Raw genomic sequence first — 18,985 nt, forward strand, 5'->3', positions numbered from 1 at the left:
CCACCAATTGTGCAAGTTCTCCCACTTAAAAAGATGAGAGAGGCCTGTAATTTTCATCATAGGTACACATCAACTATGACAGACAAATTGAGAGAGAAAAAATCCAGAAAATCACATTGTAGGATTTTTAATGAATTTATTTGCAAATTATGGTGGAAAATAAGTATTTGGTCACCTACAAACAAGCAAGATTTCTGGCTCTCACAGACCTGTAACTTCTTCTTTAAGAGGCTCCTCTGTCCTCCACTCGTTACCTGTATTAATGGCACCTGTTTGAACTTGTTATCAGTATAAAAGACACCTGTCCACAACCTCAAACAGTCACACTCCAAACTCCACTATGGCCAAGACCAAAGAGCTGTCAAAGGACACCAGAAACAAAATTGTAGACCTGCACCAGGCTGGGAAGACTGGATCTGCAATAGGTAAGCAGCTTGGTTTGAAGAAATCAACTGTGGGAGCAATTATTAGGAAATGGAAGACATACAAGACCACTGATAATCTCCCTCGATCTGGGGCTCCACGCAAGATCTCACCCCGTGGGGTCAAAATGATCACAAGAACGGTGAGCAAAAATCCCAGAACCACATGGGGGGACCTAGTGAATGACCTGCAGAGAGCTGGGACTAAAGTAACAAAGCCTACCATCAGTAACACACTACGCCGCCAGGGACTCAAATCCTGCAGTGCCAGACGTGTCCCCCTGCTTAAGCCAGTACATGTCCAGGCCCGTCTGAAGTTTGCTAGAGTGCATTTTGATGATCCAGAAGAGGATTGGGAGAATGTCATATGGTCAGATGAAACCAAAATATAACTTTTTGGTAAAAACTCAACTCGTCGTGTTTGGAGGACAAAGAATGCTGAGTTGCATCCAAAGAACACCATACCTACTGTGACGCATGGGGGTTGAAACATCATGCTTTGGGGCTGTTTTTCTGCAAAGGGACCAGGACGACTGATCCGTGTAAAGGAAAGAATGAATGGGGCCATGTATCGTGAGATTTTGAGTGAAAACCTCCTTCCATCAGCAAGGGCATTGAAGATGAAACGTGGCTGGGTCTTTCAGCATGACAATGATCCCAAACACACCGCCCGGGCAACGAAGGAGTGGCTTCGTAAGAAGCATTTCAAGGTCCTGGAGTGGCCTAGCCAGTCTCCAGATCTCAACCCCATAGAAAATCTTTGGAGGGAGTTGAAAGTCCGTGTTGCCCAGCGACAGCCCCAAAACATCACTGCTAGAGGAGATCTGCATGGAGGAATGGGCCAAAATACCAGCAACAATGTGTGAAAACCTTGTGAAGACTTACAGAAAACGTTTGACCTGTGTCATTGCCAACAAAGGGTATATAACAAAGTATTGAGAAACGTTTGTTATTGACCAAATACTTATTTTCCACCATAATTTGCAAATAAATTCATTAAAAATCCTACAATGTGATTTTCTGGAGAAAAAAATTCTCATTTTGTCTGTCATAGTGTCATCACGTGTACCTATGATGAAAATTCCAGGCCTCTCTCATCTTTTTAAGTGGGAGAACTTGCACAATTGGTGGCTGACTAAATACTTTTTTTCCCCACTGTATATGCAAATAAGCCATTTGCCACACGGGCAGTGTTGCCAACAATATTTAGCGAGTTTTCGGGCACCCCTCCGGCGACTTTTATTGGTAAAAGATTGTAGTGACAAATTCAGCTACTTCCACGGCCTGTCATCATTCACTTTGAACTGGACTGTGTGTTTACAGGCAGTAGCAACAGCGCAACTTTAGATCATTAGAAGGTATTCGCCAAAAGCCACAAAATACACCTGAATGGATTTCTGCAGATATGTAAATACCACGGGAGTTCTCTTACATTTGGGAACTTTACAGTCCTATTGATCAACCATGAAAAGGTAGGCTATCTCTCCCTCAGTTGCCTATTCACATCAACAACAACAAGATTAACAACTAATGCTAGCCAGAGCGAGATAAGCCAAAATCTAACAAGGGAACAGTAGATAAACCCTCTCAAACTTTTTCAGTTTGCCGTCAAAAGTGCACTGATAAACGATAGGGAATAGTAGCCTGCTCGTCCTTCTGCAGCTTGCCTGCCAATGCATGCTGGTCCCAACCCACGTTTTGACAGGTGAATGGGAACTTGCCTGCCCGCCCATTTGATAGATGCCAAAAGACATTTGATTGACAACTAGGAGATATGCTAACTGTGGATAACAGTCGTTGAAGTTCAACATAGCTAGCTAGCAAAGTGATTCACATTTCTTGCTAGCTAACCAAATGACAACTGCATCTCTAGCTGTAGCCACCGAAAAACGATATTGTTGGCCACTCGTCCAATGACAACATCCTTCCAGCAGCTAGCTAGTTAGCTAACGTTAGGCTCCGTGTTTTTAGGTTGTTAAATAAATAGATAAGTTAGCCTATTAGCCACGTTATGACTGACTTTTGATCATTGCCCTTGCTAGTTTGATTGCATTGACATTCCCAGCCATGGTTACATTTGTCCGTTTTTGTTCAAAATATTGAGTCATTGAAACTAAAACAGTGCATCCCGAATGGGTGGAGGCAGCAAACAATGTACCAGGCCAGGTCTTGCCTACGCCTAGCGAACAGTTGTTTAAATTATATGAGAAAAAAAGATTAAATTTTATTTGGATCGGCAAGCCAGACAAAATTAAACAGGCCTATTTATATAATGAATATGAATTCGGAGGACATGAATTATTAAATATTAAAGCATTAGACCTATCACTAAAAGCTTCATTCATACAAATGTTTTACTTAAATCCGAACTGGTTCTCTAGCAAATTAGTAAGATTGTCTCACCCCATGTTCAAGAATGGCCTTTTTCCCTCAGATTACAACCTCTCACTTAATAAGTACATACGTTATAGGTTGAGAGCTTTTGTGAAGGAGCACAGTTGGAGAGAAATGGCATATAGAAGAGGTTGAGGGTAGAGGAAGTTCAGGAGTAAAAACAAGCAAAATATAATTATTGTAAAATTGACTGTGTCCATAAAGTATATATAGTATGTATAAACTGGAAGTAGAGGCCTAAGCGTTGTTGTTCACTAGTTTACTCCAATTAGGGAAGGGGTGGTGGGGTTGGAAAGTAATAAAGGGAAATATATTTAAAAGAAGGATATGTATATACATGTGTTTATATGTATGTATGTGCATATGTATGTGTGTATATATATGTGTGTGTGGTATGTATGTATGTATGTATGTATATATGTATGTACAGTGGGGGAAAAAAGTATTTAGTCAGCCACCAATTGAGCAAGTTCTCCCACTTAAAAAGATGAGAGAGGCCTGTAATTTTCATCATAGGTACACGTCAACTATGACAGACAAATTGAGGGAAAAAAATCCAGAAAATCACATTGTAGGATTTTTTATGAATTTATTTGCAAATTATGGTGGAAAATAAGTATTTGGTCACCTACAAACAAGCAAGATTTCTGGCTCTCACAGACCTGTAACTTCTTCTTTAAGAGGCTCCTCTGTCCTCCACTCGTTACCTGTATTAATGGCACCTGTTTGAACTTGTTATCAGTATAAAAGACACCTGTCCACAACCTCAAACAGTCACACTCCAAACTCCACTATGGCCAAGACCAAAGAGCTGTCAAAGGACACCAGAAACAAAATTGTAGACCTGCACCAGGCTGGGAAGACTGAATCTGCAATAGGTAAGCAGCTTGGTTTGAAGAAATCAACTGTGGGAGCAATTATTAGGAAATGGAAGACATACAAGACCACTGATAATCTCCCTCGATCTGGGGCTCCACTCAAGATCTCACCCTGTGGGGTCAAAATGATCACAAGAACGGTGAGCAAAAATCCCAGAACCACACGGGGGGACCTAGTGAATGACCTGCAGAGAGCTGGGACCAAAGTAACAAAGCCTACCATCAGTAACACACTACGCCGCCAGGGACTCAAATCCTGCAGTGCCAGACGTGTCCCCCTGCTTAAGCCAGTACATGTCCAGGCCCGTCTGAAGTTTGCTAGAGTGCATTTGGATGATCCAGAAGAGGATTGGGAGAATGTCATATGGTCAGATGGAACCAAAATATAACTTTTAGGTAAAAACTCAACTCGTCGTGTTTGGAGGACAAAGAATGCTGAGTTGCATCCAAAGAACACCATACCTACTGTGAAGCATGGGGGTGGAAACATCATGCTTTGGGGCTGTTTTTCTGCAAAGGGACCAGGACGACTGATCCGTGTAAAGGAAAGAATGAATGGGGCCATGTATCGTGAGATTTTGAGTGAAAACCTCCTTCCATCAGCAAGGGCATTGAAGATGAAACGTGGCTGGGTCTTTCAGCATGACAATGATCCCAAACACACCGCCCGGGCCACGAAGGAGTGGCTTCGTAAGAAGCATTTCAAGGTCCTGGAGTGGCCTAGCCAGTCTCCAGATCTCAACCCCATAGAAAATCTTTGGAGGGAGTTGAAAGTCCGTGTTGCCCAGCGACAGCCCCAAAACATCACTGCTCTAGAGGAGATCTGCATGGAGGAATGGGCCAAAATACCAGCAACAGTGTGTGAAAACCTTGTGAAGACTTACAGAAAACTTTTGACCTGTGTCATTGTCAACAAAGGGTATATAACAAAGTATTGAGAAACTTTTGTTATTGACCAAATACTTATTTTCCACCATAATTTGCTAATAAATTCATAAAAAATCCTACAATGTGATTTTCTGGAATTTTTTTTCTCATTTTGTCTGTCATAGTTGACGTGTACCTATGATGAAAATTACAGGCCTCTCTCGTCTTTTTAAGTGGGAGAACTTGCACAATTGGTGGCTGACTAAATACTTTTTCCCCCCACTGTATGTATGTATGTATGTTTTTTATGTATGTATGTATGTATGTATGTATGTATGTATGTATGTATGTATGTATGTATGTATGTATGTATGTATGTATGTATGTATGTATGTGCGAGAAAAAAAACATGGGGGATTGGAAGTGATGCAGACAATTACATTGATGGAAGTTACAATCTATCTGCAATATTAAAGCTGATCTACCCCCCAAAAATAAAGTAAATAAATAAATAAAAACAATGTACCAGGCCAGCTGTGATTTACAACCTGATAGCAATATTTGTTGGACTACCAAGAAATGTATTGGTGAATTATATTAATCATGCATTAAACTGCATCCATCTTTTCTTACTGTACTTCATGGAATTTTGAGTCAAATAGAACCTATTTTTTAAACCTCTTAAAGTAGATTTTGTAGCATAAACTGGGTATTTTATATTCTTGACATATTATGATTGTCTGTTTCACATCTGCAAAGTAGTTAAAATGCTGTCAGTTCTACTTTTATAGTTCAAACCTCTGACAGACTGTGTGTAACCTAAAGTAGTGTGATGAAGGTGTCTCAGTGCATGTGAATGGCTCAGTGCTCTGTGCGTGTCTCTGTTAAACCAAGTATAATCCCTGTGTTTCTGTGGGGCTGTGGGGCTTCACACACACTGCTGTCCTGGGGGACTCTGGTGCTTCACACACACTGCTGTCCTGGGGGACTCTGGTAGGAGACTGGGAGGGAAGGAACCCAGGTATGTTCAGTTCATATGCAGATGATTCAGAAATAAATTAAAGTTTCACTTCTTTCTGAATGATCTGCATCTGAACTGAACATACCTGGGTTCAAATACTAATTGAAATAATTTCAAACACTTTATCTGGGCTTGAATGAGCAATGAAATCAATAGAATAATCTAAAAAGTCCAAACCCTGCTCATCTGGCACTCCAGGCAGGCTAAAGCAAACAGTAATAGTATTTTAATGATCTAAAAAGGAGTTTAGATGAAGGGGAGGATACAGGTTAAATAAGGATTGTTAAGCCTTGAGACAATTGAGACATGAATTGTGTATGTGTGCCATTCAGAATGAATGGGCAAGACAAAAGATATAAGTGCTTTTGAACAGGGTATGGTAGAAGGTGCCAGGCGCACGGGTTTGTGTCAAGAACTGCAACACTGCTTGGTTTTTCATGTTCAACAGTTTACCATGTGAATCAAGAATGGTCCACCACCCAAATTACATCCAGCCAACTTGGAGTCAACATGGGTCCAGCATCCCCGTAGAACGCTTTCAGCAACAGAGTCCATGCCCCGACGAATTGAGGCTGTTCTGAGGGTAAAAGGGGGTGCATCTCAATATTAAATGTTTTGTATACTCAGTGTACAGTATATACAGCAAAGGTTTTGAATGGTGTTACTGGTGACAAGTGTCAGCATCACCCTTGTGTGACTGTAAAGCCTACGAGTATTGGGTATTCTCATTCATGTTTATATGGCTCTTCTCTCTCTCTCTCTCACACACATTGGTGACTGGAGCTGTCAGTCAAAGTGATGCAGGGAGAATCTGAAAGAACACTGTGATGGAAAACATCTGACATGGTTCTGCCCTACCCTGGCTGGCTCCCATGGCTCTGCGGCACGCCCGATTTCTGTTGACTGAAGTGCAATTAAAGTGTGGTGCTGAGGGCGTCAGCCTGCCCCAGCAGAGTAGGGGTTTAAAGTCTGATGTGAGGTCGTCTGTAGGGAGGGTTTCTCCCTGCCCCAGAGTGGGGGTTTCCAGTTCTTCCTGTGCAGATGCTGCTGATGGGGAGATAACAGTGCTGGAGCCACATGGTGCCACACTGCAGAGAGAGCCTGTAGACGCACACAGTCCCACTTCAGCCGTTTAAACTGACATTCTACACTGAAATTCACACCCGAAATGCCAGCTCACTTGCCTGACGACTCACCTTGAATTTAATTCCGCGGCTCAATCGATCGCTACATACATTCAGTCTGGAACTGCCATACTATAAGTATTTTGTGTGACTTTAAAATGAGGACATTGTAAAATATTTGTTTTATCAGCGATTGGATAATCTCTAACAAATCTAACCAATCAGAGTTGACAATATCATGTAGGCTGGCTCTGGCCCAACCCATTGGTTTCTGGGACCAATCAGAACGGTTATAATGTGTTCGCATTCTAGAAATCGTCAGGGAGGAAATAAAATCCAAACTCATCATGGAGAAGAAACGTCAGTTGGCCGGAGAAATGTAGATGGGTAGCCAGGCAACCAACCCACCACATACATTAAAATACAATTTTATCAACATATTACTCAGGCGTGCACAAACCTTATCAACACTTTTACACACACACCCTTCCCCAGCCATCCTCCTCCTCACACTTGTAGTGTAACCATGGCAACACCAGACAGACCAGTCTTGACTGACAACAACCATACTGTACCACTGTTTAATGGATGAAGTTGTGCCTTTTAGAGTACACACTGCACATACTGTAACTTGCTTTAGATAAGTGTTTGCTAATTCTCTCTCTCTCTCTCTCTGCAGGGTTTCCCTCCCCTGCCTAACGAAGCAGAGATTGCACACACCAAAAAGCTCTTCCGACGCAGGAGGAACGACCGACGGTAAGCACACACACTCGTGCACAAAAACTACCTTCCTGGAACGTTGTTGCAACGCTGATGAAACACTCGGCCAGCCCAGAACCCTTAACTCTTCTCTCCAGCCAAAGCAAAGTCAAAGCAGGAATGCTCCTGGCACCAGACGTACTTACACAAAGACAGAAAAGGCAGAAAAGTATTCTCGTCTCAGGTCTGTGTGTCTCTGAGTGTAATTGTCTGCGTCCCAAAATTGAGGTTTTTAGTAGTGCACTATATTTTGGATGCAAATGCTGTCATCCCCAATCACATGTGACTGTAGACATGAGCCTCTCTTAGTTCTCTCTCTCACTGCAGCGTTCAACGTTCCTTCACTCAATTAAATGAGTTTAATCGCAGTTTAATCTGCTGAAAATGCCTCCCGCGCATGATGTCAGTGGAAAGTTCTCCCCTGTTGCTAAGAAACAACCGAGAAAGAAAATATTTGGGTGTCTGACTGTGGAAGGAGGAAATTGAGCCAGAGAGTGAGACATTCACTTCTCTTTTCTTCTCTTCTTCCCTTCTTTATTATTATTTGAAAGCAGCGTTAGGTAATTGATTCCAAACAGTGATTGTGTTTGTGGGTTAAATAGCTGTGGTTAGATTATAATGTTGCTGAGGATGCAGATCACGGTATACTAGTAAAGACTACAGAGAGAGATACAGACAGGCTGGAAGATATCACAGGTAATGGCTTTGCCTTAGGGCCCAGCCTGGCTGGCTGGCTGTGTAGTGTATTGTTAATATTTACTGAGAGTAAATAATGTTGCCTCTGGCTACAGGAGCTGTGGATCAGTTTCTACTGTGGTTTGTCTTTTACTACTGTATGGTTGTATGAGTTGTTGCCCAACATGTTGTAACCAAGGAGCATGTCCCGTATAGCTCAGTTGGTAGAGCATGGCACTTGCAATGCCAGGGTTGTGGATTCGATTCCCACGGGGGGCCAGTATGAGAGAAAAAAATAAAATGTATGCACTCACTAACTGTAAGTCGCTCTGGATAAAAGCGTCTGCAAAAAAAAAAAAGACAAATGTTGTAACCAAGGAGCATGTTGTAACCAAGGAGCATGATATTAGAATGGCGTAATATTAGAATGGCGCCGGAGAAGATGGCTGCCGTTTTACAGCCCTCTAACCAATTGTACTATTATGTGTGTTTTTTCGCGTTATTTGTAATTTATTCTGTACATAATGTTTCTGCCACCGTCTCTTATGACCAAAAAGAGCTTCGGGATATCAGGACAGCGATTACTCACCTCGTATTGTACGAAGATTTTTTCTTCAACGAGTCGGACGCGAAGGATATTCTACAGACACCCGACAAGGCCCAAATCCCCGTCATTCGCATGAGAAAGAGACGTAGGTCGGGGTGCCTTGTAAGGATCCGACGGCGAGCGAATTAACTGCCTCTTCCATCAATACTATTAGCCAATGTTCAATCATTTGAAAACAAATTGGACAACCTAAGACTAAGGTTATCCTACCAACGGGACATTAAAAACTGTAATATCTTATTTTTCACCGCGTCGTGGCTGAACGACGACATGGATAACATACAGCTAGCGGGCTATACGCTACATCGGCAGGATAGAACGGCTGACTCCGGTAAGACAAGGGGTGGCGGTCTGTGTATATTTGTAAACTACAGCTGGTGCATAAAATCTAATACTAAGGAAGTCTCAAGGTTTTGCTCGCCTGAGGTATAGTATCTCATGATAAGCTGTAGACCACACTATTTACCAAGAGAGTTTTCATGTATATTTTTTGTAGCTGTCTATCTACCACCACAAACCGATGCTGGCATTAAGATTGCACTCAATGAGCTGTATAAGGCCATAACTAAACAGGAAAACGCTCATCGAGAGGCAGCGCTCCTAGTGGCCGGGGACTTTAATGCAGGGAAACTTAAATCCGTTCTACCTCATTTCTATCATCATGTTAAATGTGCAACCAGAGGAAAAAAAACTCTAGACCACCTTTACTCCACACACAGAGACGCATACAAAGCTCTCCCTCGCCCTCCATTTGGCAAATCTGACCATAACTCTATCCTCCTGATTCCTGCTTATAAGCAAAACTAAAGCACCAGTGACTCGGTTAATAAAAAAGTGGTCAGATGACGCAGATGCTAAGCTACAGGACTGTTTTGCTAGCACAGACTGGAATATGTTCTGGGATTCTTCAGATGGCATTGAGGAGTACACCACATCAGTCACTGGCTTCATCAATAAGTGCATCGATGACGTCCCCCCCACAGTGACCGTACGTACATACCCCAACCAGAAGCCATGGATTACAGGCAACATCCGCACTGAGCTAAAGGGTAGAGCTGCCGTTTTCAAGGAGCGGGACTCTAACCCAGAAGCTTATAAGAAATCCCGCTATGCCCTCCGATGAACCATCAAACAGGCAAAGAGTCAATACCGGACTAAGATTTAATCGTACTACACCGACTCTGACGCTCGTCGGATGTGGCAGGGCTTGAAAACTATTACAGACTACAAAGGGAAGCACAGCCGCGAACTGCCCAGTGACACAAGCCTACCAGACGAGCTAAATCACTTCTATGCTTGCATGAGAGCATCAGCTGTTCCAGATGACTATGTGATCACGCTCTCTGTAGCCGATGTGAGTAAGACTTTTAAGCAGGTCAACATTCACAAGGCGGCAGGGCCAGACGGATTATCAGGACGTGTACTCCGAGCATGTGCTGACCAACTGGCAAGTGTCTTCACTGACATTTTCAAAATGTCCCTGACTGAGTCTGTAATACCAACATGTTTCAAGCAGACCATCATAGTCCCTGTGCCCAAGGACACTAAGATAACCTGCCTAAATGACTACCGACCCGTAGCAATCACATCTGTAGCCATGAAGTGCTTTGAAAGGCTGGTCATGGCTCACATCAACACCATTATCCCAGAAACCCTAGACCCACTACAATTTGCATACCGCCCCAACAGATCCACAGATGATGCAATCTCTATCGCACTCCACACTGCCCTTTCCCACCTGGACAAGAGGAACACCTATGTGAGAATGCTATTCATTAACTACAGCTCAGCGTTCAACACCATAGTGCCCACAAAGCTCATCACTAAGCTAAGGATCTTGGGACTAAACACCTCCCTCTGCAACTGGATCCTGGAATTCCTGACGGGCCACCCCCGGGTGGTAAGGGTAGGTAACAACACGTCTGCCACGCTGATCCTCAACACGGGGGCCCCTCAGGGGTGCGTGCTCAGTCCCCTCCTGTATTCCCTGTTCACCCCATGACTGCATGGCCAGGCACGACTCCAACACCATCATTAAGTTTGCCGACGACACAACAGTGGTAGGCCCGATCACCGACAACGATGAGAAAGCCTATAGGGAGGAGGTCAGAGACCTGGCCGTGTGGTGCCAGGATAACAACCTCTCCCTCAACGTGATCAAGACAAAGGAGATGATTGTGGACTACAGGAAAAAAAGGAGGACTGAGCACAGGTTGAGAGCTTTAAGTTCCTTGGTGTCCACATCACCAACGAACTATCATGGTCCAAACACACCAAGACAGTCGTGAAGAGGGCATGACAAAACCTATTCCCCCTCAGGAGACTGAAAAGATTTGGCATGGGTCCTCAGATCTACAGCTGCACCACCGAGAGCATCCTGACTGGTTGCATCACCGCCTGGTATAGCAACTGCTCGGCCTCCGACCGCAAGGCGCTGAAGAGAGTAGTGCGTACGGCCCAGTACATCACTGGGGTCAAGCTTCCTGCCATCAAGGACCTCTATACTAGCCGTTGTCAGAGGAAGGCCCTAAAAATTGTCAAAGACTCAAGCCACCCTAGTCATAGACTGTTCTCTCTGCTACCGCACGGCAAGCGGTACCGGAGCGCCAAGTCTAGGTCCAAAAGGCTTCAAAACAGCTTCTACCCCCAAGCCGTAAGACTCCTGAACAGCTAATCATGGCTACCCAGACTATTTGTACTGCCCCCCACCCCCACCCCATCCCCCTCTTTTACGCTGCTGCTACTCTGTTTACTATTTATGCATAGTCACTTTAACTCTACCCACATATGACCTCAATTACCTCGACTAGCCGGTGCCCCCGCACATTGACTCTGTACCGGTACCCCCCTGTATATAGCCTCCCTACTGTTATTTTATTTTACTGCTGTTCTTTAGCTATTTGCTTTTATTTTATATATTTCTTAATTAACACTTTTTAAAAAATAAAAAATAAACTGCATTGTTGGTAAGTAAGCATTTCACTGTAAAGTCTACACCTGTTGTATTCGGCGCATGTGGCAAATAAAATTTGATTGGATTATGTAACCAAGGAGCATGATGTAACATTTACATTTTAGTCATTTAGTAGACGCTCTTATCCAGAGCGACTTAACAGTTAGTGAGTGCATGCATTTTTTTTTTTCATACTGGCCCCCTGTGGGAATCGAACCCACAACCCTGGCGTTGCAAGCGCCATGCTCTACCAACTGAGCTACACTGGGCCCTTGAAACCAAGGAGCATGATGTAACTAAGGAGCATGTTGTAACCAAGGAGCATGATGAAACCAAGGAGTATGATGAAACCAAGGAGCATGATGAATCCAAGGAACATGTTGTAACCAAGGAGCATGATGAAACCAAGGAGCATGATGAAACCAAGGAGCATGTTGTAACCAAGGAGTATGATGTAACCAAGGAGCATGTTGTAACCAAGGAGTATTTTGTAACCAAGGAGTATGTTGTAACCAAGGAGTATGATGAAACCAAGGAGCATGTTGTAACCAAGGAGCATGTTGTAACCAAGGAGCATGTTGTAACCAAGGAGCATGTTGTAACCAAGGAGCATATTGTAACCAAGGAGCATGTTGTAACCAAGGAGCATGTTGTAACCAAGGAGCATGATGTAACCAAGGAGCATGTTGTAACCAAGGAGTATTTTGTAACCAAGGAGTATGTTGTAACCAAGGAGCATGATGAAACCAAGGAGCATGTTGTAACCAAGGAGCATGTTGTAACCAAGGAGCATGATGTAACCAAGGAGCATGTTGTAACCAAGGAGCATGTTGTAACCAAGGAGCATGTTGTAACCAAGGAGCTTGATGTAACCAAGGAGCATGTTGTAACCAAGGAGCATGTTGTAACCAAGGAGCTTGATGTAACCAAGGAGCATGTTGTAACCAAGGAGCATGTTGTAACCAAGGAGTATTTTGTAACCAAGGAGCATGTTGTAACCAAGGAGCTTGATGTAACCAAGGAGCTTAATGTAACCAAGGAGCATGTTGTAACCAAGGAGCATGTTGTAACCAAGGAGTATTTTGTAACCAAGGAGTATGTTGTAACCAAGGAACATGATGTAACCAAGGAACCAAGGAGTATGTTGTAACCAAGGAGTATGTTGTAACCAAGGAGCGTGTTGTAACCAAGGAACATGATGGCTATGGTTACTTTATAAAGATTGACTGATGAAAAATATTGTAGTTTTGGGCGGTATACCGTATATACCGTATCGAAATACCCTCGGTATGATTTTCAAAATCCGTTTTTAATAAAGGTGAATATTATTACTTTTAAAATAAATAGCTGCGGTCAACTTGTGCAGTAGGTAGTAGATAAAGCAGATATCGTTCATCATTTCACCTGTTAGGTTATTTTGAATTATGAAACTTACCGGTACTAGTTTCCCAAAACAACTTTGTGCCACGTGTTTTTTTATACAAAGAACCACAATGAGCAAAATGGGAGATTTGTGAGGTGAGTCACTCCTGCACCGCAACTTAAGTTATCATGCTTAGGGTCATGTATACAAATACCAAGTTGCCCATTATTTTGGCTACCATGGCTAGAAGAGATCTCAGTGACTTTGATAGAGGGGTCTCAAAGGAGCATAGGGGGTTTAAAGTGTGTGTGTGTTTTAGCGCACAGATCTCAACTCAATTGAAAACTTATGGGAGACTCTGGAGCGGCGCTTGAGTCTGCGTTTTCCACCACCATCAACAAAACACCAAATGATGGAATCTATTGTGGAAGAATGGTGTTGCATCTCACCAATACAGTTCCAGACACTTGTAGAATATATGCCAAGGTGCTTTGAAGCTGTTCTGGTGAATCGTGGTGGCCCAACGTTTTATGTTAGTGTTTCCTTTATTTTGGCAGTTACCTGTATCTTATAACTATTACATTTTTATGAGGTTAACTGTGCCAAATAAATTATTTCCAGCTGGGTTTTGCTAACTTGCTAACGTTAGCTAAGTGGCTAATGTTAGCTTCTAAGATCAAGCTTCTTGGTAACAGCAGCAGAGGCAAGCCCCTCCTGGATCCCTGCTGTCTAATATTTGTTTTCTGCGTACTGCAAACTGCATTTTGAGACAACTTTATGAGCTGGGTTGTCTGTCTTATTAGTGTGTTTGCAATCACTCGTTAGCATTTACCTAGCATTCAATATGGGAATTCCTTAGTATTTGTTAGCATTTTGTTAGCATTCTAGTAACAGATTTTTTTTTTAGGGGGGAAAAATAAGGATAAAATAGCGCCTCTTGTGTGCAGTGCCGGTAATACCTTATATCCCAGGATGGCACAGTATGAATGGAGGGATGGAAATCTGGATAGTGACCAACCCTAGTGCATATGTAACCCATCAGAGTCTAAGCCCTGTCTAAGCCGGGGGAGGAGGAGGGGGTTCTACTAAGCTATATGGAATTGTTTTAAGAAGATCATACCAAGGATCATTTAGCTATTTGATTTTGAATTTTAAGACCCCTTTAAGCATAAAAAATATATATTACGAAATTATTTGATGAAAAATAATTTTGGGCCTTACTGCTATTAGCCCATACAAATGCATTGAATAACAGATAGTCGCCAAAAATCTATTTAACCCCATATTTTTGGCATTAAACAGTCTCCATGTATACTTCCATAAATGTGTTCAACTGGGGACCTTCAGACGAGCATTGTGAGGCCTGTGGGCATCCTAGAGCAAAACAACCGACATGTATGTGAGAGTCTCACCTTTCCACAGAGGGGTCATATTAGTGTGTAGCCCAAACTGTTCGGAAGCTACAGACCGAAGTTGGCAGATTGGCTGTACCGACTTCAGACGAGTACCAAGACTTGTGGGGGTCGTAGAGCAAATCATCATGTTCATGAGAGTCATCTTTCCATAGAGTGGTCATAATAGTTTTTAGGTCAAACCGTTCGGACGCTACAGACGATTTTGTGAGAAAACCGATTTTCGGATGTCATGGTCTGACAAACACCGCTCTAGCTCTGTCACCTTTCACCGCAGATGTGTAGTGTTACTTGGGTGGATGCGGTGGATTGAGACGCATCCAATGCAAAAATCTAGCTTAAACTGACAGATTTTTATGGGGAATTTTGTATTATGCTAATTAGATTTCAGCTGGGGCGCAGACATCGACCTTAGGGGGTTAACTGGATACTTTCTGAAGTGCTGAGGCTCTTAGAGCAGGACTCTCCAGCCACAACCACTGAGCGACACAGAGCAGCACAGACTGACACAGATCGACACAGAGCAGCACAGACCGACACAGAGCAGAGCAGCACAGAGCAGTACAGACCGACACAGAGCAGCACAGACCGACACAGAGCAGCACAGACCGACACAGAGCAGCACAGACCGACACGGAGCAGCACAGACCGACACGGAGCAGCACAGAGCGACACAGACCGACACAGAGCAGCACAGACCGACACGGAGCAGCACAGTCCGACACAGAGCGACACAGAGCAGCACAGACCGACACAGAGCAGCACAGAACGACACAGAGCAGCACAGACCGACACAGAGCAGCACAGAGCGGCACAGAGCGGCACAGAGCAGCACAGACCGACACAGAGCAGCACAGACCGACACAGAGCAGCACAGACCGACACGGAGCAGCACAGTCCGACACAGAGCGACACAGAGTAGCACAAACCGACACAGAGCAGCACAGACTGACACAGAGCAGAGCAGCACAGAGCAGTACAGACCGACACAGAGCAGCACAGAGCAGCACAGACCGACACAGAGCAGCACAGACCGACACAGAGCAGCACAGAGCAGCACAGAGCGACACAGACCGACACAGAGCAGCACAAACCAGCACAGAGCAGCACAGAGCAGCACAGAGCGACACAGAGCAGCACAGAGCGACACAGACCGACACAGAGCAGCACAGACCGACACGGAGCAGCACAGACCGACACGGAGCAGCACAGACCGACACAGAGCAGCACAGACTGACACAGATCGACACAGAGCAGCACAGACCGACACAGAGCAGCACAGACCGACACAGAGCAGCACAGACCGACACAGAGCAGCACAGAGCGACACAGAGCAGCACAGAGCGACACAGAGCAGCACAGAGCGACACAGACCGACACAGACCGACACGGAGCAGCACAGTCCGACACAGAGCGACACAGAGCAGCACAAACCGACACAGAGCAGCACAGACTGACACAGATCGACACAGAGCAGCACAGACCGACACAGAGCAGAGCAGCACAGAGCAGTACATATACATTTACATTTTAGTCATTTAGCAGACACTCTTATCCAGAGCGACTTACAGTTAGTGAACACATATATATATATTTTTTTTATACTGGCCCCCTGTGGGAATCGAACCCACAACCCTGGCATTGCAAACGCCATGCTCTATCAACTGAGCTACATCCCTGCCGGCCATTCCCTCCCCTACCCTGGACGACGCTGGGCCAATTGTGCGCCGCCCATGAGTCTCCCGGTCGCGGCTACAGACCGACACAGAGCAGCACAGAGCAGCACAGACCGACACAGAGCAGCACAGAGCAGCACAGAGCGACACAGAGCAGCACAGAGCGACACAGAGCAGCACAGACCGACACAGAGCGACACAGAGCGACACAGAGCAGCACAGAGTGACACGGGCCGACACAGAGCAGCACAGACCGACACGGAGCAGCACAGTCCGACACAGAGCGACACAGAGCAGCACAGACCGACACAGAGCAGCACAGACCGACACAGAGCAGCACAGAGCGACATAGAGCGACACAGTACCACAGAGCCGGGAGTGACGGGAGCTTCAGCCAAGGGGTGGGCCCCATCGCCCCAACCAAATGTTAACACACACTTGTGTGCGCACATGCACGCATGCACACACACACACACGCACGGACACACCAGGGTTGGGCTCAATACCAATTGAAGGCAGTCAATTCAGGAAGTGTTATGAATTGAATATTCAGAAATGTATTATAATTTTGTATAAATAGCTTCTACTTTTCAGTTTATTGAGAAGTTATAGAAAATAAATGACTTTTTAAATGTATTTATTGAATTGTAATTTTAGTTTTACTTCCTGAATTTACTGCCTTCAATTTGAATTGAGTCCAACCCTTACATATACACACTCAGGCCTCCACTGCCCCAACACTCTAATACACGCACACCTCAAACGTCTGGCCCAGACTTTTCTGCTTCTCTCCTCACATCCCCAACACTCTAATACACGCACACCTCAAACGTCTGGCCCAGACTTTTCTGCTTCTCTCCTCATATCCTCCCATATTACTTTAGTCTCCTGTCTCTCTCTGCTTTTTCTGGAGTTGGTACAGTCTTTGTCTCGCAACATTTTCTGCACTTCTAGCTTCTGCCTGCTGAAACACACCCACAATGGGCAGGCCTCTGTAGTCTCTCCCTCTCCCAGATCTTGTCATGGGGCCAAGCCCATCTCCCAGCATGCCGTGCAGTAGCATTAAGGTGTGTGACAGTGTGTTTGATGGAGCCATGCCTGGATCATAATGTGAAACATGCATCAGTCCCGGTCCAGTCCTAATATAAAAGCTCTGGCATTCATTCCGTGAATTAACATAGAGCCAGGAGACTGCTATTAATTTTATGGCTTTCCACCCCCAGGATAGGTAAAAGGAGAACTGCATGCCATACAGGAAGAAAAAAGAGAGAGAGTTAAAAAAAAACAGTAAAAAAAAAAAAAAAAGCATTAACCGCTGTGAGGAGAGAGGCTGGTAGGCTGAGTAGATCATCATTTAATCATTTCAGTCCTTTTCTGTCATCCTCTCCTCCCTCTCTCAGTGGGGAGCTTGACCTTTTTTAAGAGAGAGTGGGAGAAAGGAAGGAAGAAAGAGACTGAGTAGTTGGGGGAGAGGTAGAAAGGGATAGAAAGGTGACAGAGGAACAGCAACGGGGGGGAAGGGAAGTGCCTAGTGTACACTTTCTGGTGTGGTGCTTCTAGTACACCTGTCCAGATGTCCTCTGTCTACAGCTCAGAAATCACTGGCTGACTGACTTACTGTGGTGGCGCTCTCTCCTTCTCTACCTCTATTCTCTCTCTCCTCTGTAGCCCTTCTCCTTCCTTCACTCTCTCTCTTTCTCTGACCCTCTCACTCTTCTTCATTACCTCTCTGTCTCATCTCTCCTCCCTCTCTCTTCTCCCTCTCTCTATCTCGCCCCCTCTCTCTTTCTCTTGCTCTCCCCTCCCCTCTATCTCTTTCCCCTCCCCTCTATCTGTCTCCCCTCTCTCTTTGTGATGGATGTGAACTCAACATACATTGGTGTGTGTGTGGGAACTGCTGCGTGTGTGTGAGGTGTGTGCATTCAGCGTGAGTGCTGCTGGCAGGGAGGACACTGCGGTCTTGTTTGTCAGAGTTTTCTGGCTAAAGGACAAATCTTTCCCCTGGCAGGAACACTTTACTGCAGAACACACCGCATAAACACACACACACACACACACACACACACACACACACACACACACACACACACACACACACACACACACACACATACACACACACAGCAGCATCTCTCTGTCCTGAGTCCCAAATAGTACCCTACTGCCTATTTGTAATGCACTATATAGAGAATAGTGTGATTGGGGATACAGCCTCTGCTCCCCTTCTGCCTGCCTGCTGCCTGGCCCTACACTACACTGAGTGTTTATATTCCTATTCAACACATTAATCCTCATGGCTTCACATTACTATGTCTACCTAGTGGGCATTATCCATGATCAAATCAAATGTATTATAAAGCCCTTTTTACATCAGCAGACGTCACAAAGTGCTATACAGAAACCCAGCCTTATACCCCAAACAGCAAGCAATGCAGATGTAGAAGCACGGTGGCTAGGAAAAACTCCCTAGAAAGGCAGAAACCTAGGAAGAAACCTAGAGAGGAACCAGGCTCTGAGGGGTGGCCAGTCCCCTTCTGGCTGTGCCATTAAGGCCAGATCGTTCTTCAAGATGTTCAAACGTTCATAGATGACCAGCAGGGTCAAATAATAATCACAGTGGTTGTAGAGGTTGTAACAGGTCAGTACCTCAGGACTAAATGTCAGTTGGCTTTTCATAGCCAAGCATTCAGAGGTCGAGACAGCAGGTGCGGTAGAGAGAGTGAGAGAGTGGAAAACAGCAGGTCCGGGACAAGGTAGCACGTATGATGGCATACAGCCGCGTGTGATAATGAATATTCATCTCTCCCATCACGTTTTTTTTTACAGAGACAGGA

At 44.7% G+C, this 18,985-nt stretch overlaps 1 protein-coding gene across 1 annotated transcript in view; it reads left to right on the forward strand.

Moving 5' to 3' along the window:
• Positions 1-18,985, forward strand: part of LOC311135807 (CBP80/20-dependent translation initiation factor-like) — a gene marked incomplete at its 3' end in the record, with an annotated part of 115,612 nt that overhangs the window by 88,290 nt on the left and 8,337 nt on the right. The window contains exon 8 of the mRNA XM_084169848.1: positions 7,386-7,462. Within this exon, the coding sequence (XP_084025974.1) occupies positions 7,386-7,462 (77 nt within the window). The remainder of the gene's footprint in view (positions 1-7,385; positions 7,463-18,985) is intronic.

This window comes from Coregonus lavaretus (genome assembly GCF_964263955.1).
Source record: "Coregonus lavaretus genome assembly, chromosome: 10".
NCBI classification, from domain to species: Eukaryota; Metazoa; Chordata; class Actinopteri; order Salmoniformes; family Salmonidae; genus Coregonus; species Coregonus lavaretus.